A 21,239-nucleotide genomic window follows, 5' to 3' on the forward strand; every position below is an offset into this window, starting at 1 on the left:
TTCTGTGCTTCTGTAGCTACAAATAGAGAAAGGAGTAATAAGAGTATATAAAGTTCATAGTGGGTTTTTGTTTGATATGAATTGAAAAGATGTGGAAATAATTGCATTGAAAGGACTGGAACTAATTTTTAAAAAGGTAAGCTAGCCTTTTTAATTGGAGGTTGAGAATCACTCAGGTCTCCACTAGCTATATGTTAAAAAAATGTTGCTCTACACTTGTGCATCTGTCCAGGCATAGATATTGTTTTACTTTAATTCCGTTGAAGTTAGGTAACTATTTGCAAACTAAAATGCCTTTTTAACAATATAAAGCTTTTATACTGCTCTATGTTTATAACACATATAAAGCATAGAAGAGTCTTAGTCATATTGTCATGTGTTACAACTTCTTTGAGGTTTAAAGAAAATGCTTTCTTTTTCTCTGCCTCCCCTATGCCCTCATCTTGTTAGGAAGGGGAAGTAGTTGTTGCCAGTGGTGGAACATCAGAAGATGATGAAAGAGCATGGCACAGTGATGGCAGCTCTAGGTACGTGACAGTATAACTTATAAAGTCCTGCTGATATGTTTTAAATAATCTTCTCTGTAAACAGTTAATGAGTAATAATTAAAACTTGTGCACATTTAGAAGAAAAGATGAAAAAGAACTTTAAACTTTCAGGGTTTAATTTTTAGCTATATTACTAACTAAAATCTAGGAAAGGTTTCATCCTTGTTTGCCAGAAGAATTGCTTCCAATTGGTTTTGCAGGAGGGTTATTCCTTGCAGGCACATGCATGCTTCAGGCATGTGGTAGCCTTTTCCTGTGACTGTCTGTGCTGCGTGACTGCCTCTGCTGACCCTTGGTTTGAAATTAGAGAGCAAAGCTTGAGGAAGTTTCACACCATCTTTTGTTTCTTTAGCAGATTGATTATTTATTTTTTTTTTAACTTCAAACTATTCAAAATCAGAAGTCCTGAGAGCAATATCCAGACTTTAACATGTATCATTCTTGAACTGACCACGTAAACAGTGGTTTACTTCTTGTGGTGCTAGAACTTGTTTCTTGCAAAACTGAATGATCTCAAGGCTTTTAGTTTACTGACGTTTCAATCGTAGATAGAATATAGGGGTTTAGACACTGGTTTTAACTGTTAAAATATTATAGTTATTTAGAATGTTTACTATAATCTTCCATTGGGTTATATCCTATAATCCAGTGCACTCTGAATTGCTTTTTAAGTTCCATTTTTTAATTTCTTTTTTTCTTCGGTATATCATATGTAGTGACTACTCAAGTGATTATTCTGACTGGACAGCAGATGCAGGAATCAATTTGCAACCACCAAAGAAAATCCCTAAAATTAAAACAAAGAAAGCAGAAAGTAGTTCAGAAGATGAAGAAGGACCTGAAAAACAGAAGAAGCAAATTAAAAAGGAAAGGAAAAAAGGAATTGAGGAGAAAGATGGACCATCAACATCACCAAAGAAGAGGAAACCCAAAGAGAGAAAACAAAAGGTTAGATGTTCTTTGTATATCACAAGATGCTCACTCTTGATGTCTTAGAAAGAACTAGTTCTATGATTCAGTTACGTGTACCACTTAATATTGTCTAATTTGAAAACACATCATGACTTGCGAGAAATGATAATTACTGACTCTTGTAAGTCAAATGATAGATTGCTGTAATGATACGCTTTCTAAGTACGAGGCGTTTCACTTAAGGAACAGTTTTAATGCTCTTAATACCATCTTTTCACAGACCAGAAACTTCTTTCTATGGACCTATTGAGTATTAGGATAACACATGCTTGTATTTTTCCAGCTGTACTGTCTCCCTGCTTGATGGCACTTTCTTTTAGGTCTGTCGGTTTTTTCTGTCAATTCCATGATGTATGATGTTTGCTTTATGCTTGCTGCTATACTTCTATCAAGGAGAATTTCACTTGATCAGAGTTTTGCTGTTTGTCTGTTTTGTATTTTGTTTGCTTTCTAATATAGTCATGTCATTCCGGTTTAGATCAGTACACATGGAAATTTTGAGTTACTTTTGTTGCATTTGAATTTGTTACCCTTGGAGTATCCCATTTGCAGTCTGGTGATACAGTCATCCATCAGTGGCTATCTGGTGTGGATTTCTGTACAGCCAGCCAAGGTTTCTTTCTGTACATGGACAAGATTCTGTTAATAATTTTAAAGCAACCTGGCTCGAATGGTTGTTTAAAACCCTGTTTTATCTGGCCTATCAGATATAGACATGCAGTGTACACTTAGGACCAGCAACTGCAGTGAGCTTTGTTACTTACAGATGCATGATACAAGCACATAGAATATGCAACTGCAGTCCCACAGCACATTATAGGAAAATATACCAGTAGGTAACATGGACGTACCCAGTCTGGGTCATTTCGACACGCTTTACCTCTGTTTATGTTTGTTAATCTCTCCTCCTTTTGTGGGGCTCCTTAATTGGCACCTGTACAATTGGTCTTATGGACCAAGGCAGTTGATTTTAATAAAACACTTCCCAAAATACAGGGCTTCCTCAAATGTTATTTTATTCATATTAATCTTCTGTGTGCATTTTCTTCAGAGGCTGGCTGTAGGAGTTCTGGCAGAAAATGGTTTGACACTGGAAGAATGGCTGCCTTCGGCATGGATTACAGACACTGTTCCTCGTCGATGCCCATTTGTGCCACAGATGGGGGATGAGGTATTGTATTTTTTAGCTCTGTGTTCTTGCTTCTTTCAGCTTGGTTTTGCCGCCTTTTATTTTCACCTGTGCAATTTTTCCAAGAGATTTATTATCAGAATATTTGGGATTTTCTTCAGAACGTTGTTTTGTCTGGCTAAAACTTGCTTTCACTCCCTTTAGTCTTTCCCAGTGTTGCTTTGACTTATTTTTATTCCATGCTATTGCAGTAACATTCCTTCTTGCGCTATGTTCACTGTGTTAATTTCCTTATGACATGCATACAAGCTGTGTGATGTGCTTTTTGTAGTGAGACTAGTTCTTAGTGGTAGCACATCTTGTATGCTGAAAAACAGGTAAGAAATCAAATACAAACTGAAGTTTAATTAAACTTCAGTTTGGGACTTGAAATAAAACCCAGGAATTAAACCTTTGAGGGTGGGGGTTTGTGTGTTTTTTGTTTGTTTGTGAATTCATTTATTCTGAAGAAAAACTGATACTGTCCTTTTCATTTGTGTTTCTGGTATTGGGAAGCTTCTGCGGGTCTCTTACAACAGAAAACCGTAAGAGAATTTATGTAGATTGTAAGCAGCTTGTAAACAGAGCCCAGCAGCAAAAGGACACCCCCCAGTTTCTACTTCAGAAAGTATAGTGTGTGAACATTACAGTGAACAGTATGAATAAATAGTGTCAGATAGAAGGCAATCTTGAAAACCAGAGTCTGCATTTTTCCTAAAATCTCCTCAGGTTAAAATAAGAGGAAATAGCTGCCTTATGCTGTAGTATGTAGTCTGTTGGCTCTTCAGGGAGGTACTAAACAGAGTGCTTGTAGAGCTCACATCTTCAGAATGCAGTTGGAGAAATACTTGACGTGATGGCAAAGTTGATTAACTTTGGTCCTGAGCCAGAGTTGTTTGTAGGCATCACCTCAGAAACTGAACCGGGAGCAGAGGTTGAATGTGCAAGCGGTTTTGTTTTTACTGGATCACTTCACTGATGCAGTTCACAGCACAGCTATGCAAAAATTACATCGGTGTTGCTCATGAGGGAGGGAAGGAGCATTTCAAGTTGAGAGTTGCATCTGGAGAAAATGCTTATGGGTTTATACCCTCCAGCAAGCATGTTTTGGAGACTCTGCTGTTCAAAAGTTCAAGTCCAAATAAATATAGTTGGTGCCTGATGCCATCTGGGTACAGTGAAGCAGCCAAGGATTTATCTGTATCATATTGCTCAGGAGACTAACATCATATTGGTTTAGTAAGCTAAACTGGTGTGTTTGGTTTGGCACCTGCTGAATAGTGTGTGCAGTGTGCACTAGGAATATCTAAGTAGGCTGCATCCTTTTGCTGAAAAAGGCTTCATATTGGTGAACAGGAAATTTTGTGTCCTGTGCCTAGAAAGCAGGAGTAGTTGCACTAATAGAGCATACATTTGTGATCAAGCTGCTCTGTCTAAAATTCCATCTCTGATGCTTGCCCTCCCTACATTTGCATAAAATGTGAAAAGAAGCTATTCATCTAGTAAGTTACTTTTGAGATCCCCAGGAATAAAAGATCGGTTTAATTAGAAATGGTGATGAGAAGAAGTCTCCTGTGGCCTTTGGACATTTTTGTGGATGGTTGGTGTGTTTTATAAGATTTGGGAGTAGAGATATTTCAGATTCATTCTCTTACAGCTGTACAAACAAGTAAGAAAAACCAGTAGTGCTATATTTAGTTCTACTCAGTGCATAAGAATAGCACATACCGTCCCTTTTCCCTTTCTGAATACTCTCATTTACAGACCTTTGTCATGTGTCTTGAGGGTCAGTGGAAACACACCAGAGAGATGTGACTGCAATTTCCCTGTCTTGATTATCGAACTACAATGCTTATTCATTAGGGTATTCTGCTATTAGCACAATAAAGAATAGTTTTGTCTGGGTACTGCAACAACCATGCAGAAGCAGGAATTTATCAAGATTAAAAGTATAATTTCCTGGAAAAAGCAGAAGTATTTTTATTTTTCTTTTCCACACATATCTTTCTAATTTGTTTCTCTGACAGAAGATGCAATGCTTAGAGCCATTTAGAAAATAACAATTTTTCACTTCTGTAAACAGAGGATTTTTGTATTTCAAGTGCATCGTAGCTGGAACACAGCTGTTTGTCAGATCTTTGTTCTAATTAGTTTGGGAAACCTCTGTTTTGCATTTCAGGTACATTCCTTGAATAGATGCTTAAGGTTTTCAGCTTACTACTTCATTACAGTGATGGTTTAGAAAAAAACATTCTTCCACATGATACCATATACAGCAGGGTCAAAGTAAAACTAATGGACTCTGGATGTCTGAACCGTGGAAATTTATGGTGGAAGGATTTAAAAAATTTTAATAAGCACTTGCAATGTGCTTATTCAATTCAAAATGTGCTAATTCAAATATTCAGTTTGTTCATGTCTTTGTTAGGCTATTTGTTCAGTGAAGCGAATACCAAAATCTTACAAGAACAATAAGAAACAGCAGGATTTTCCTTTTAGAATATATTTCTCATTCAAAAAGGATATGATTAGCCAGACAGTGAATTTAGTGATACTTGATTGTCATCTTAGGGCTGTCCAACAGTGATGAATAACCAGATGGATTAGTGGAATTCATGTTGCTGTCATTGAATTGTTCTGTAGTGCAGTAATAAATAGATGGTTCTGTTACTGATTTTGTTTTTGTCTTGTGTAATTTAGGATATTTTGCTCATAGGGAAAATGGTGTTCTCAATCTTCCTACTATTTCTATAAATGTTTCTATGAGACCTGTTTTAATTGCCCACTGCTTTTTTTTTTTTTTTTTCTTTGAGAACATATGACTTTTGCAGGAAAACCAGATGGGAAAAATTGATAATAAAATAGAAAGGACACACATTGTATGGCAGTCATATGCTAGCATTTCAGCTCCTCAAAGTCTTTGGTAGATAACTGGCACATTTCACTTTTAGGTCTACTATTTCCGACAAGGTCATGAAGCATACGTTGTAATGGCAAAAAAGAACAAAATATATAATATTAATCCCAAGAAACAACCATGGCATAAAATGGAATTACGGGTATGACTTATTTTCTATTTTGTTTGTATTTTAATATTTTTCAAAATTTGGAAACTAACTGAAAGAAGATTCTTGTTACAGATGTTTCTAATGTTGTGCTCTTAAAATACTAAGTTAAGGGAGAAAAGTTAATCTAATAAATAGTCAAATGAAATCAGACCTTAAACTGTGCTTCCTTTTGCATCTGCTTGAGCAGATGAGGTGGTTACACTTCATAGCAAAATACTTTTCAGACAAGTTACATTGTGAAATAATAGCTTATTTCAAAAGACTGAATTTCAGATACTTGATTTTGACATGTTCTGGCAGAAATCTGATCTTTTCAGTATACCCATATTTTCATGTTTTAGAAAGTTATGATAGTCAACTTCAGTGGTGGTACATAACAGTTTGTTTATTCCAGGAGCAAGAGCTGATGAAAATAGTTGGGATTAAGTATGAAGTGGGATTGCCTACACTCTGCTGTCTTAAACTGGCTTTTCTTGACCCTGACACGGGTAAATTAACTGGAGGATCGTTCACCATGAAGTAAGGAAAACAATACGATATTTGAATTGGGGGATTTCATCTTGGGGGCAAGGGGGAGAGGTTGAAAGTTAAAAGATAACAGTGTTGTGACTTGAGCTTTTGCTTTCAAAGTGTTGAATTCAAAATGTTGGGGTTTTTTTTTAAGTGCTTTACTTTATGCTTTTGCTGTTTTATTGGTTAATAGTTGTGTGTTCCGTTGTAATCAGGTACCACGATATGCCAGATGTCATAGATTTCCTAGTTTTGAGGCAGCAGTTTGACGATGCAAAACACAGGCGATGGAATATAGGTGAGTTGCATGGGGAGGGTTTTTTTGGTGTGGTTTTGTTTGCTTGTTTATAAGTGTCTACCTATTTTCATGATAACTTATTAAAAAGTAGGTTATGGTAAATAAATCCTAATGCTCTGCTGAAGTCAGAGAATAAGCTCTATATATTTGGATGTGGAGTCCTACTTTGTCCTTGACTGATGCCTACAGAAAGCAAACAAAATACAGAAGGTGATCTGTAAAAGAAAGTGCAAAGAAAATCTCAGTTGTGTGTTTGCAGAGAGAAATGAAGAATACTTTTTAGAAATGTGTTTATTGGTAACTGATAATTTACTGTAGCCTACATATTATATTGCTTGTCTCTTTTCTGATTGAAGGCCTTCTTACAACTGCATTGCTAACTAGAAATGGGGGGGGGGGATGTCTTTTTCCGGAATTTCTACTGGAAATAGGAAATGCATGACTTCTAGACTGCACGAAGAGAATGCCCTTCCCATCTCTGTATTTGTTTGAATTCTCTTCTAAACCCCATATGCTTTAGCTTTATTGAAATGTGTATGATTATAATTTACTGCCGTGTGAGTGGGAATGTTTTTATTCATTTTACTTTGCCCGTGCTTAATTATTTCCAAGTATTGTATACTGGAGGAAGTCAGCGACAGGCTTGTCCTTCAGTCACATCTATTTCCTAGTCATCTTTTTCTTATGATAATAAAGAACACCTTTCAACAGTGAAATCTAACCTAGGGGGAGAGAAAGCTGCATTGTGATAATATGATCGTATGGGGGGGAGAGTGTTTAGGAGATCAGAAAATACATATGTTCTCATTCATAAAAACAGCCTTAGATTGTCTCTGAAACTTAAAAGATTAAGCAAGTATTACTGATTCTTCAGAGTTCAGGATGAAACTCTGTTCCCCTAAGAGAGAAATCTGTATACGATACCATGTTTACGGAATTAGAGGCAGCGTTATGTCTTTTCCAGTATCTCTGTATATTCTGTGAAGTGACATGTTTCTAAAAGTGAAATATTGATAGCCTTCCTTTTTGGTTGGGTTGGTTTTGTTGTGTGTTGTTTTGCAGGGTTTTTGGGGGTTTTCTTGTAGGTTTTTTTTTGGGGGAGGGGGTTTGCGGTTTTTTTAAGCAGATCTCAGTGTTAAAAACACATTATCTGTAAAGTAGCAGTGATTTGTGTACCAACTCAAGTCCCGCAGTTCTTTAATTCAGGAACTATGGCGAATATTTACACAGCTGACTTGCCAGCATTTCTTGCCACTTCAGGCAAAGCATCATATAGGAGAATGGAGGGTTTTAATGCAAGAACATGATGGTGTATCTGACTACCTGTGTAGAAATGATACAACATACATCTCCATAAATATGCTGCCTCCTTAGTCTGCATTTGCAATTTTCAGTGTTGTCCTCTCAAGTTCATCATAGCTAAGTAACCTGAAGAAGTGGCACAGCTGGATATTAAAAGCCTTATATTTTTTTTTGTATCATTTCTTACCTGGCTTTGCAAGGAAAGATGAATTATCTTCTGTCCTTTGATACACATCATGATATCCTTGCTTAGGATGTGTGCTTTAGCAGTAGATGTGTAAATTACATACGGCCTTATTAGTAAGTTCCATATCATCTCATACTGTATACTCTGTTGTCCAGAAAGACAGCTCGTCTTTGATTCTGTAGGGATTTTGGCAAAGTCTCGGCTTCTGATACAATAGGAAATTTATACCTTGATTTCTTCGTTAAAGATCATTTTGGTTTAAAGATTTCTTAAGAGACAAGATTGGTCAACATCTGCTGATATGTCACCAAGCTTTGCTCTTTCGTGATGGTTATGGATCTGTGGTCTTGTCTTGCTCTGCCATGCCATACGTATTTTCCCACAAGATCACAGCAGCAGTAGAAGAATGACTGTTATACTCAAGGCTTCAGTGTAAATATATGTCAGTTTCACGCCAGTGATGTCTAATACCAGCTTGTAACTGACAAGTGCGCATTAGAGTTCATTCTTCAGTTCTTCTTTTGGGTGGTAGAAATAGTGGTAAAATAGCCTCCTTCTTTGAGGCCATATGAAATGCTAAAGCAGAGGTAGCAAAGACACTGCAGTTATAACTGCTACAACTCTTCCAGAGGCTTTCCTGCAATCTGGAAGAGTTGACACTTCTGCGTTGACACTTCAGGTATTTTACTAGTGTATGCTTATGTATCTGGGACAAATCATGCACTGGTTTGTTGCAGTGTGGAACACAATATAAAGGTGTTCCTTGAGAGTAGGTCATATTTTCTATCGGGATAATGAGAAATACCTTAGAACTATACATGAAACCGTTCCTGACTTTTCAACCATGTGAATCTGAAATCTCCAAGATTTATCTGGCATGCTGAAGTCTTCTGAACTTTCACTCTTCATCAACAAACTGGTATTTTTTTCATGTCATGCAGTTGCTGGCTTGTCTTCTCAGGACTACTGTTACTATCTTTCTTGTTCTGCTATGATTTCTGGCACCTAGCCTACAAATCAATATTTTTATAGCTACTATTTGGAGAGTTGCTGGATATTAAATTTTCTGCCTCCACTTTAAGTCATTAAAACATTGATCTTTTAACAAATAACAATACTGGTGTTTTGGTGGGGGGTTTTGGTAGGTTTTTTTGGTGGTGTGTTTTTACCTTTTGGGTTTTGTTTGGTTTAGGGAAGCATATTTGCTTATCTATATTTATGGAGGTTTTTTTAATATTAAATTTATATTAATGTATTAATCCTTTTGGAAAGAACAAAGTTTGAAAAGTGACGGGTTCATATTTCTACTCAGATTGTATTTATTGCATATCTTTGTTTTATTATAGCTTAACTACAAGATTAATACATGGGCTAAAAGCTATATTCTGGCAGGATTTGTGCAGCTTTAGCTATGTGTCTTAGACAAGTGTGTGTATGTGTCTCTTACATAGAAGCCACTTGAAGTTCAACCTACAATTTATATTTTTATCAAGCTGACATCTGGTGATTAAAAAGCCCTGGGAAACTCTGCTAAATCATTCCAGTAAGAATTTTCAGTCTGCTGTTCACATAGATGGAGTAGCACAGAGAACACTGCAAAAACAGTGATTCAGGAGATTGTTCTTTGGGCTTTTTCAACCACGCTGTTTTCACCTTTAGCATTCTGTCCATATGAATGCTGTGGCTCTTGAGAAATCAAAAGCTGCTGCCAGGATACACTTCTTTAAGTGGTTTTGATCTGCTTAATGTTCGGCCCCATGAGGGCACTTACAATTGTACCTACACACGTTTTGTTGTAAAACTGATTGCTAGGAAATGCCATGTTAGGAGACTGCTTTAAGAACTCTTTAGAAAAAAATGTATTCTCTTATAATAAAGCATCACCCCTTACTTATATTTTTGATCCTGCATTTCAGATATTTCTGGTATACTTTATTCTGTTACAATCAGCACAATTAGGACTACTAACAGAAGCTTTGTAATTGTCATAGAATTACTTGCAATCCATTAAATGAAAAAAAAATGCAGTAAAGAACAATTTTGAGAATATATTTACTTATTAATTCAGACAATGCAGCAAGCATTTGGGCAGAGTGTGGACGTGTTGGAGTAGAATAAATACTGCAGCAGTTGAGAAAGCATGTGTATATTCAAGTGCCGTGAAAACAAAAAAAACCTGCGGTTCTTGGAATCTTACACTTTAATTACATTTGTTCTTGTATTGAGCAAGCTGAATACTCCACTAAAAATTGTTCCTAAATGCTGTGATATTTGTTACAGAAAATGTTGGGATTTATGATGGTGTGTAATACATGGATTCTCATGTGTAATTTTTTTTTAATAACACTTTTGACCTTTTTTCTCAGCTAGGCGAATGCTTTGCAGTAATGAAACCATTTCAAGTCATAGTAAATTACTTTGCTAACCTTTTGGAAAAGCTTTAATAAATTTTATTCTTTATCAGTCAGATTGCCTGCATAGTAAAGGGAACGAACCTCTGAATTGCATTTGGGTAGCTGAAAAAGCACTTCAGAGGAGCTCTGCAACATGTAAAATATTCCGCATACAAAGCGTCACAGTACTCAGTTACTTTAAGATAGCATGTAGTGTTTAAGACAAGTAGATTTGAGTCATAAAGTTACATCATTGAAATGTCTTACATTTATATGAAATCAAGAAATAAATGCATATATAAGGCATATGTAGACAGATTATTTTTTTAAATAATTTTTTAATGCCATATTAACTTTCATTTTGGTTTAAAAGCAGCCTTCAGAAAGAATTTAAGTTTTTGGTTTTTTTTTTTTAACTGAGTGTGATTCGTGTTTTGCCTGTTGATGCTACAAATGTTCAAAAGGATTTCTGTGTTCAAGATCAAGGCAAAGGTATCTAAAAAGACTGATTTTATTGGGAGGTGTAAGGTGCCTTGTATTGATTAAATTATTTTGTGTTCTCACCTAGGTGATCGTTTCAGATCAGTGATAGATGATGCTTGGTGGTTTGGAACAATTGAAAGCCAGGAACCTCTTCAGCCTGATTATCCTGATAGCTTATTTCAGTGCTACAATGTCTGGTTAGCAAATTTATCATCAATCTTTTATTTTAATTAGTTATTTCATTTGAAGTATTGACTGAGGAACTTGCTTTCATTAAATTCAGTCATGCATCTCACTGTACCAGTTTATTATAATACTCTGTGGTGTATATATAAGTTATGTTACAAACATTAAATAATTACATTGTTGAAGCAATATTAGTAGATAGTTTAAATGTGGGTTTTGTTTGTTTTTTAAGCTGGGACAATGGTGATACTGAGAAGATGAGCCCTTGGGACATGGAGCTGATACCAACTAATGGTATGGTACATTAATAATGTAATTGCTTTAAGAGTATATTTAAAGAAGGAAAAAAAAAGTTGTATGATTTTACTTAAATAATGCTGTTTCTCTTGGAGATTAGGGGGAAGGCCCACAAACCAATTGCATTTCAAGAACATCCTTAAATCAATTATTAAACTAAAAGTGAGTCAAGATAAATGAACTGCAAAAAAAATACAGCCCTACTTTGACAAACTAAGTGTATGTTGGAAATGGAGATGTTACAAAAACTTGTAACAGATGACATCCAGTTAAAGGTACAGTTTTGTACAGTTAGGGAGGATTGAAGATAAACTGGTGCCCTGTGTCATCTTGAGGAAGCTGGATGCTCTGGGACCTGGCAGCATGACTGCAGATGTTGAGTGTATTGAAGATTCAACATATGCCTGTGCGATAGTTCAATTAACAGTAGCACTTGCTCCCTGTCTGGCCCAGCACATGTGGCAGATAGACGTGCTGCAAAGTGGACAGCATAGTATGGGTACTGTTCACAGAGAAGAGTGTAGAGTTTCGTTCTTCGTCACTTAGTTTTTTGGGGGGTTTTAAGATTTCATAAAAATTGGGTTCAAAACCGAAGTAGAATCACGTAATTTCCGTGTGTTTTCTAGGAAACATTTGATAATACTGTCACTCATAAGTAAGAATAAAAGTAACCATAAATAATTCTTTTAAGTTATACAGCAATATACAGAAAGGATACTGGTTGCATCCAAAATGTCTTTGAGCAAATCAGGTACTATGCATTTGTATTGGTTAGTAAAATGATGTTATATATCTTTGAATTACAGGTACATGTATTGCACAAGATACAAAGATTTGTTTTATTTAGTTTTCATGTTACATTCTAGCTGTATTTCCAGAAGAACTGGGAACTAGTGTTCCTTTAACAGATGATGAACGTAGAACGCTGCTCTACAAACCTCTGGATGGAGAGTGGGGTTCCAGGACCCGAGACGAGGAGTGTGACAGAGTTATTGCAGGGATAAACCAACTCATGACTTTAGGTAAATCCTGAATAATATGGGAGGTCTTTTTGTGTTACGTTTTCAGACTAGGCTCATGTGTACCTTTATCATTGCACATATTTAAATTTTTCATGTAGTGAGTATAAAACCTAAATTTTCTCCTGTTTCCACAGGTAACTATTGTTTCAAAATAAGCAAGGGGTTTGGGTTTTACAGGAGAAAAACAAGTCCTTGTTTTTTTTACTTTAGGTGCCAGAATCTCTTCTTGGGGTTAAAATGGCAAACTTAATGATGAACAGAATATTAACTATATTGCAAGCAAATGGGGCCAGGGGTATCTTTTATACTTAATGACAGCATGGATACCTATGTGTAGATTTCCCCTGTAGCAAACTTTTCTGACTCCTGTTTTCTCCCCTACATTGCCTAGTTATGAAAAATGTTGAGGAAAAAGTAACTGATTAACTTAAAAGCCATTTCCTATTCAGTTGCAGAGCAATTAGTCTTTACAGGCAGCTTCTGAAAAGGTAACTGTTAAAACGTTAGACACATCACTGCAACATTTACATGATCAAAGATAGGTGTCAGAGATGGAGATCCACCAGTGAAATACAGGTTAAATCATAAGTCTTTTGTATGTTTTGTGTTAAGCAAACTGTGTTAAGTCAGCAGTCTTGGGTTTATGACGGGGCTAACAATGGTCATAAGGTAAATATATAAGTTGTCACGGATAATTGTTTTTTAACTGATTTTTGAAGTACTTGAGGCAGGGTAATAGCCATACAGTGTAGTAATCCAAATTACAGAATTATATTAAAAAACTTGTGAGGAAATGAAATTCTGGTTGTTCTCACTCTGTTGCCTAAGAGTAATGGTTCTGTATTTTGCATTACCTCTTAGGGCATACTGCTTAGTTTGGGATTTAACTGTAGCATATGTGGTAGGTATAGGTACAAAGTAGCAGTTCCTAGAACATTCATAAGAGTAAGTAAACAGCTTTTAGAAGAGCAGCAGTCTGTTCAGCAACAAGGTATTTTCTTCTTTTAAAGACTTTCCTGAAAGACTTTAAAGGTTTTTTTATGTTTTTATATTACAGTATTTTCCCTTGAGGTATAAAATGTTAGCATGTGTCTAAGCACTCATGATACTCCTAAATACAGGAAGAAAAAAGCAAGTTTGTGTGGGTACGCAGACTTAAATTGCTCAGCAGTCTTCTAGCATTATGGTGGATTGATTTTAGATGTCTTTGCTGTTAGATAGGGACAGAAGATGTGTTTCTGTTTAAGTGTAATTTTCAATCTTAATGAGATTGAAATAGTACTGTAACTTTTATGGTAAGAATTCAATGCATTGCTTGCTTTGAAGCTGGGAGAGTGGCTATATCAAACCAAATGAAATCACCCTATGTTGTAAATAACAATACTGAACTGCACGTTTTCATATATATATAATTTATACATTTAAATCTACTTTTCAAATGTTTGTATTTTTACATGTGCTTGCATTGTCTCTGAGGAGCGTGGTGCTTCATGCACAGCTGAATACGTAGTCACTACAGTGGTTGTACTTACAGTGTACAACCGCACTATGGAGAATGTCACAAATTTTCGGAGTAGTTAGTGTTGCTGTTTCTGGGAAATGTGTTTCAAACATAAGAAATAGCATATGTTGTGGGGGGATGTGAAACTGCTAAGGGACATTTGTGGAATATAACTTATTATTTTTATTTATTTTTCATTCTGTCTAGATATTGCTTCTGCGTTTGTGGCACCTGTGGATCTCCAAGCTTACCCAATGTATTGCACTGTTGTGGCATATCCCACAGACCTCAGTACCATTAAACAAAGACTGGAAAGCAGATTTTACAGGTTAGATCCAAATCTTGGTTCCTGCTTTGAAATACTGCCAACCATATTTTTGGTAGCTCTTTGTCTTGTAATACCCAGCTAGGAGATGGGTACAGGTGTGTGCTTTGCGCTTCTCCCAGCTTCTATCCTTGATAAGGTTTCCTTTTTATAAAACTTCAAAAAGGACTGTACATCTCCAAAACGTCTTTTAGTATTATGTGACATTCAGATTCTTGCTTTTTTATGCAAATGAGATTCAAACTTAGTCAGAAGGATTAAGTTTCCACTTTATAATTTAAAAAAACAAAACAAACCCCCTGTTTTTTAATAAGCGAAATCTTAGAAGTATGACAAGTGTTTGTCCTAATGTGCTCTAAAAATAAATCTTGTATTATCACTTAAGAAGCTACACAGAAAATAGCTTCTCAAATTACTGGTCTTGAAATTCTCAATTGTTGGAGAGCAACAGAAGTAAGTTAACTTTTTGAGACTGTTTTAATGTTTTCCTAAACTGTGATTGCAATTGCTGTATTTTTTTTCTTTTTTGCAGTAAATATTACCTATGAAGGAGTATGCTCTGTTAAATTTCTTCTGTTTCCTTTCATTCTTGGGATATTTCTGGGTTGAAAATCAGTGTCCCTCTAATACTTGTTTTGAGTAAACCATGGATAGTATTTTGGTTTGGGCCACGTTTCAAAGTTGATTTGTAGTACTTTGCGTACTAACTGAAGATTGAATTCTAAATTAAAATCACTTCTTAATTTTGAAAAAAAAGACCTCACCTCTTTTTTTATATGTTATAATGCAATAATGCACATTTATTGTTCCATGTTTATTGTGTCATATAAGGTAATCCAGCTTTCATTTCTGTAATGTACTGCTTTGCAATCAGAGGTGGAGAGGATTTTTTGCTGGATTTTTTTTCTCTTGTCAAAAGAGTAAGTAGATATTTTCAGTAATCAGCATATACCTTCTTCAGTAAGGCTGTTGTTGTTAGTTTCTAGTATTGCCAAAGCCTGGTTAGGTAATAAGCAACACCTTGTGTTGTGCTTTCCAGTAACATTTTTTTCTTTACCTTCTGAAGCAGGGATTGTTCAGATCACTTGTGACTTTGGTAGCTTTTCGTGAGGCTTACCTTAAAACAAACTTTCTCTTCTCTGAACCAGGAGTCTTAGCATGCCTGTATGGTTTTAAAAAATGCAAAACCAAACAGAAAAGTTTAACTTTCCTAGTAACTACTGGCACTGCGTAGCATTAAATGCTGGACCCATAAACATGAGTAAATTGCATTTAGATGCTTACGCTACACTAAGCATGTTAGATGATGCCCTGTTTCACTCCACAAAACACTTGTGCAGCATTTCTTTTCATCATGTTTGTTTTACATGTAACCTTCTACTTTCATACTAGTATTTGTAACTTCCTTGCTGTCAGAGTTCAGATTTGAAATAGTATTAATTCTTTAAAATCACAAATTTTTTTAGGTTTTTTTTTCCCCCCAGATTTGGGTCTATTTTTTTCAGGTTTTTTTTGTTTTGTGCATCATTTTTCATAATGTGGCTATTCTATAGTTACGTCATTAGAGCTGTGTGAGGAAAATTCGATCATTCTCTGTCAGAAAAATGTGTATTTTTAATAAATTCTTTATTACTATTTTGTTAATCCTCAGCTGTGACTGAAGAAGTGATAGGGGCTGGGTTATGTATAAAAGCTGAAAAGCATCACAGCTGAATTATCCCAAGGAGTATCAGCTGCATATGCTGAAAGCCATTTGTAGAGATTACTGCAGGATATAACATGAGCGCAGGAAGCCTGAGGAAGCTGCCTTCTGCTGGTCATATAGGGCAACATCTCAGAGCGTGCATGTTTTCTGATTTAGTGTAAAAACAAAAGATGAATGTGATAATACATTGGAGGAAGGATGTAAGGCTTTTTCTCCTGTTTCATGTATGTCGCTGGAAGTATGGGTTTTTTAATTCCCATCCCCTTTTCCCTTCTTTCATATACAGGCGCCTTTCTTCATTAATGTGGGAAGTCCGGTACATAGAACATAATACTCGCACATTTAATGAACCTGGAAGTCCTATTGTCAAATCTGCCAAATTTGTCACAGATCTGCTGCTGCACTTCATAAAGTGAGTTGCTTAGTAGCTCTGTTGTTGTTCCTATCTCTTCCCAAGGTATTTAGCCTTTTCAGATCTGAATTTTAAAGTGAAATAGTACTGCAGGTTGAATAAGCCTGTTGTCTGCTGTTGGGGCAGAAAAGAATAAAGCTCATCTTGACAAAGAATGCCTAAGTTTGCAAAACAAGATGAAGTTTTGTAATACATTGATTGACATAGATTGACGTGGCATTTCAAGAGACTTTCTGCTAAATGATAAAAATGGGTCTGACTAACTTCATGAAGTGATAGATATATTTATAGGTAAGTTAGGCAGTATTCAAACTCAAAATTAGAACTCCTATATTAATATAATTGTGGGCATTTAATTCTGAAGTCTTTACAATTTATAGTGTGATTGAAAATGGTGTTATGCAAAATAAAAATTGAAAGCTTTGAGGTTGACAGATAGTAGTTGTCTTTCAAGTGTTTTATTATTGTGTGTAGAAAAACTGAATGAGAAATGTTTCAGATTTCTCAGTCAGTTGATACATCTGTGGGCCTAAAGTTTGTAAGAAGAGGTTACTGAGTGTGCCTTGATTTGCTTGTACACTGTGAATGCTCCTGTTCCTGCCTTTTAGAAACAGCGGGATACTTCATTAATGTAACAAAAATAATGATATTTTTAGTAATTTAGTTTCTCAGTGTTAAATGTATCTTGTTATTTTTTATTTCGTGTGCTCTTAAAAGCATTAGAATTGCATTATGTATTTGTAAATGTAGGACTTGGACTCCATACATAAATTTTTTATATGTTCAGTGCTTGTGATTTCTGATATTGGCTGGAGAATGAAAAATACTTAACTGCTTCAGATCTTAAGATCTGAATGCACTAAAATCTGCATTAGTGAAATGCAACTTTAGGAACAAATGTGTTTCTAAAGGGCTTCTCTAGTACTGTTTTTGTTCTTTAACATTTTCGTCCTACATGGGGGTTTTCTTCTGATTAATTAAGCAGCTCAGTGTTTGTTAAAGTGTGGTTTTTAATTGGCTAAGCTAAATTAGTGCAACACATGGATATTCTTCCTTAATAATGGCCTATAGCTTGTGTTTATTAATATACCCATGTAAGTGAACTAGCAATGCACATGAATCCCGGACTTTTTTTTTTTCAGTGTGGGGAAGAAGGTGTAGACCATGGAAGGCAAACGCCTTGGTTCTAACAAGAGTGAAATATCTAGGTGCATCTGGGAATCCAAGGCTTAGGCTCTTAAATTACCCAAGTCTTTTAAAAAGCAGAAAATAGGGAAGGGGGTGTTGCTTGATCTTTTTCTCACCTTCTCCCCTAGCTCTTCTAGTGATAATTACAGTTAAATATAGTAGCCTGTATTATGGATTGCAGTTCCAGTGTAGAGTTGCTGAGTGTTTACTCCTGGTTTTACAGTGATTTGTATGGCTACATAGTAGAACACCTTTGGGCTTTCTTTTGTGTAGGACTTTGCTGTGTTATACAAGAATTGAAAATCAGTGTTTGTTTTGCTGATTTAATTATGCAGGTTTATACAATAACAGTGTTAGTCCATACACAAATAAACATTACATTTCGGATGTCTTACCTTGTGGGTGCTAATGTATTAAATTGCACTTTTGTACGCTAAATCCACTGTACTGTTTCTTATAAAGCTAGATGGGCCCCAGAGCCCTTTATATGGTATAGCGTTAGATTTTTCTAATGCTAATGCATTCATGGTAAAGGATAATGATTTTCAATTTTAAAACATTGACACTGTTAAATGGTCTGTACTTTACAGAGTGCAGAGGTATTTTACAGCTTTTTGAGCTGAAGATAAGCTTTTCTCATTACTGCAGTCCTCTTAGTATTCATACAGCACTAAACACTGTATCATTTTATTTGGGAATGGCTTCATAAACATTTTCCTTGTCTCAGGCATAATACAGTTGATCTCATAGGTGAAGATGGAAAATAAATGTTAGCGTGTATTTCTTTTTACACAGAGACCAGAGTTGCTATGACATAATTCCATTATACAATGCAATGAAGAAGAAAGTGTTGTCTGACTCTGATGAGGTAAGTGGTTGTGTCTTAAGATGTTGGCATTGACTGACTGGAGAAACGAGACTGCTGTCTCTGTCCTGCTGGATACAAAAGTACTGGTTTCAGTTGCTGTAAGGGAGTGGGGTGTACTTTTCTGTCAATTAAATGATTCTTTTTGTCAACTGGGAGACTGGGTAAAAATTCAGGCTCCTTTCCTTTAATGCAGAGAGCTTTAGCAGCTTGCTGGAAAATTTAGACGCTGCTTAGAATTCTGAGAGGTTCTTAAAACTGGCAGTCACATGAAGTGCTTCCCAGAGGGACAGGGATAGAACTGTAAAATATCAAATTATAAATGAAGTATAAAAGAACTCACCTTACTCATACATGCTTATATTTTTTTAACCTTTTTATGCGACTCATTATCTTGCTCAAAGGAAGAAGAGAAAGATACAAATGTGCCAGGAACTTCCACTAGAAAAAGAAAGGTAAATTTTATTTTATGATTTACAGTGCTACAAATAATTAGACAAGCATTGGTTAAACAAAGAAATGCAAAACTGAAAGTGTTTTTGTTACCATCTAATATCAGCTTTTGGAAAGTTTTGAACTTTAAAATGACATGTTGTTCTAGTGATCTGTTGAGTGCAAAAGCGTTTTTGTCTGTGCTGCTGCATGTCACGAATTCATTAATTAGAATTTATATCCTGCAGGGTACCTTTTCCATTAGATTTTGTAAGAACAGCTAGTTTGTTTAATATATACCAGACAACATTGTCATTTCAGGATCATCAGCCAAAGCGGCGGCTACGTAATAGAGCTCAGTCATATGACATTCAGTCATGGAAGAAGCAATGCCAGGAGCTGCTGAATCTCATTTTTCAGTGTGAAGACTCTGAACCGTTTCGACAACCAGTGGATCTCCTTGAATATCCAGTGAGTATTTTAGAACAGGAAGGGTTGTTAGGTGGTTGGTTCCTGTTTTTTTTAAACTGTGACCGTGTTTCCAACTCTCAATTTTTTTCAGTGCTTCGTTGTCACTTTACAGTAATGTTTATTGTCTTTTTAAAGTAATTTTAAAAAAACCTATACTTTCTTCTATACTTTAGTTGCAAAATTTTTTGTATTCAGGGATGCCTGTGTTAAGTAAGTTCCAGCGTTTACAATTAAGATGCGTCTTTCCTTTTCTGAGTGAAAAATGGTCATATATGAAGTACATGTGTTTGGTTGTTGCATGTGACCAATGTTGTCATGGGTCATTTTTTTTTCAGAAGTACAAAAATTAGTTTTCATATCAGTCATCTGGGCTCGATGCAGAAAAAGTACCCACTGAAGAACTGTAGTGAACCATTAACTGTAGTAATGATGACTTCCCCCAGTTTCGCTTTCTGCTTGGGTGATTGCACTGGAGTTCAGATAGTCATAAGCTAGTTTGTAACTTCAGAATATTTTAACATGAAAGTCTTATTGCCTTGGGTCTGTTTTAGCCTTTTAGGCTAGTTTAAGTAACAAAGCCGAAGGGTTTGCTTGCTTTCCTTCTAGTGTATCTTATGGTCTTGTTTAAAATATCACTCTAAGGTGATTAACATGGGGGAAATGAATCTTCCCAATTAGAGAAAAGAAACGCTTCTCTTTCAGAAGTCACTGGTATGTCTGTCTTGACACTTCTGCAGCCGTAATTTTCGAAGTAACTAAGCTTTATGCCATGGCCAACTAAAAGTGGCCCTTTGTGTTTGAGATCCTCAAATGATCTGAGAGAGAGAGCACCTTATTAGGTTTAGGCATGAAACACTCTGCTCCTGATGTCACAAACTTGTTTAACATTCAGAAGCACTCACACAGGGTCTCTTTGTTCTCATGGATTAAGTTAACTTATTTGCTTCATTTTTGTATTGAAGTTTTTTCATTCCTCTGTTTCTTCCATAGCCTGAGAAAAGTTCTGTCGTTGGTTTGAATACAGTTCCATTTAAGCCTGTGGAGTTTTCATTATTCTAACATTATTTCCCTAAATTGTCAGGTCTGCTTTTGGGAAACTGCTCTGGTTTCAGCAGGGATGTGCTAAGCCTGTGATCAGGTTCAAATAGCCAAACTTCATATTTTAAAGTTAATATGTAAAAACAGTGTTAGGCTTAATACCAAGTTTGAGCTGGTAAGCCACACAGAAAGCTTGTAGTCACACTTTCACATCACAGTTACCTTCGTGAGTGTGTTTCAGGAATACAGCCCTTAGGATGCAAATTTTGAGCTCTGTATTTCAGTAAATCTGTTTTAAAAATTAATTAACTCTTGTATCAGTTAACTTCTATCCTCGATCCTCTTGAGGAGTTACGTTGTGTATGAGTGGAAAGGAGCAAATTGCTCTCCATACCTGTTCAAAGAAGACATTTGCTTTGAACAGATTTGTCAAATGCATCCTAATGAACATGATACATTAAGACTTATGGGGGAAAAAAGAGTTTGTAATACATGGCTTTGCTATTTCTTAACAGGATTACAGAGATATTATCGACACTCCTATGGATTTTGCTACTGTTAGAGAAACACTGGAAGCTGGCAACTATGAGTCACCAACGGAGTTATGTAAAGATGTGAGACTTATTTTCAGCAATTCCAAGGCCTATACACCAAGTAAAAGATCAAGGGTAAGACTTTTTCTTTCTTTTTGTTCTTTGAAAGAATACTTACATCTGAAAAATACAGGACAGAAAAAAAAAGAGACACTGTTAACAGAGAGATTACTTTAAAAACAAGTTTAATTATTTCTGATTTTCAAACAGGAATATTTCTGAGAAAGTAGTATAGTTTTGGGTTTTAAAGGAATGTGTGCTGCTTAAATGCCTGA

At 35.8% G+C, this 21,239-nt stretch overlaps 1 protein-coding gene across 10 annotated transcripts in view; it reads left to right on the plus strand.

Moving 5' to 3' along the window:
* Positions 1 to 21,239, plus strand: part of PHIP (pleckstrin homology domain interacting protein) — a 106,886-nt gene that overhangs the window by 78,165 nt on the left and 7,482 nt on the right. For all 10 annotated transcript variants that reach the window (XM_030490333.1, XM_030490330.1, XM_030490331.1 and 7 more), the window contains 15 exons: positions 451 to 527; positions 1,265 to 1,496; positions 2,572 to 2,691; positions 5,640 to 5,747; positions 6,151 to 6,275; positions 6,482 to 6,564; positions 11,015 to 11,126; positions 11,348 to 11,409; positions 12,279 to 12,434; positions 14,143 to 14,263; positions 16,252 to 16,377; positions 18,361 to 18,433; positions 18,835 to 18,885; positions 19,184 to 19,333; positions 20,887 to 21,039. In XM_030490333.1, the coding sequence (XP_030346193.1) occupies positions 451 to 527; positions 1,265 to 1,496; positions 2,572 to 2,691; positions 5,640 to 5,747; positions 6,151 to 6,275; positions 6,482 to 6,564; positions 11,015 to 11,126; positions 11,348 to 11,409; positions 12,279 to 12,434; positions 14,143 to 14,263; positions 16,252 to 16,377; positions 18,361 to 18,433; positions 18,835 to 18,885; positions 19,184 to 19,333; positions 20,887 to 21,039 (1,749 nt within the window). The remainder of the gene's footprint in view (positions 1 to 450; positions 528 to 1,264; positions 1,497 to 2,571; positions 2,692 to 5,639; positions 5,748 to 6,150; positions 6,276 to 6,481; positions 6,565 to 11,014; positions 11,127 to 11,347; positions 11,410 to 12,278; positions 12,435 to 14,142; positions 14,264 to 16,251; positions 16,378 to 18,360; positions 18,434 to 18,834; positions 18,886 to 19,183; positions 19,334 to 20,886; positions 21,040 to 21,239) is intronic.

Source organism: Strigops habroptila, chromosome 6, assembly GCF_004027225.2.
Source record: "Strigops habroptila isolate Jane chromosome 6, bStrHab1.2.pri, whole genome shotgun sequence".
NCBI lineage: Eukaryota > Metazoa > Chordata > Aves > Psittaciformes > Psittacidae > Strigops > Strigops habroptila.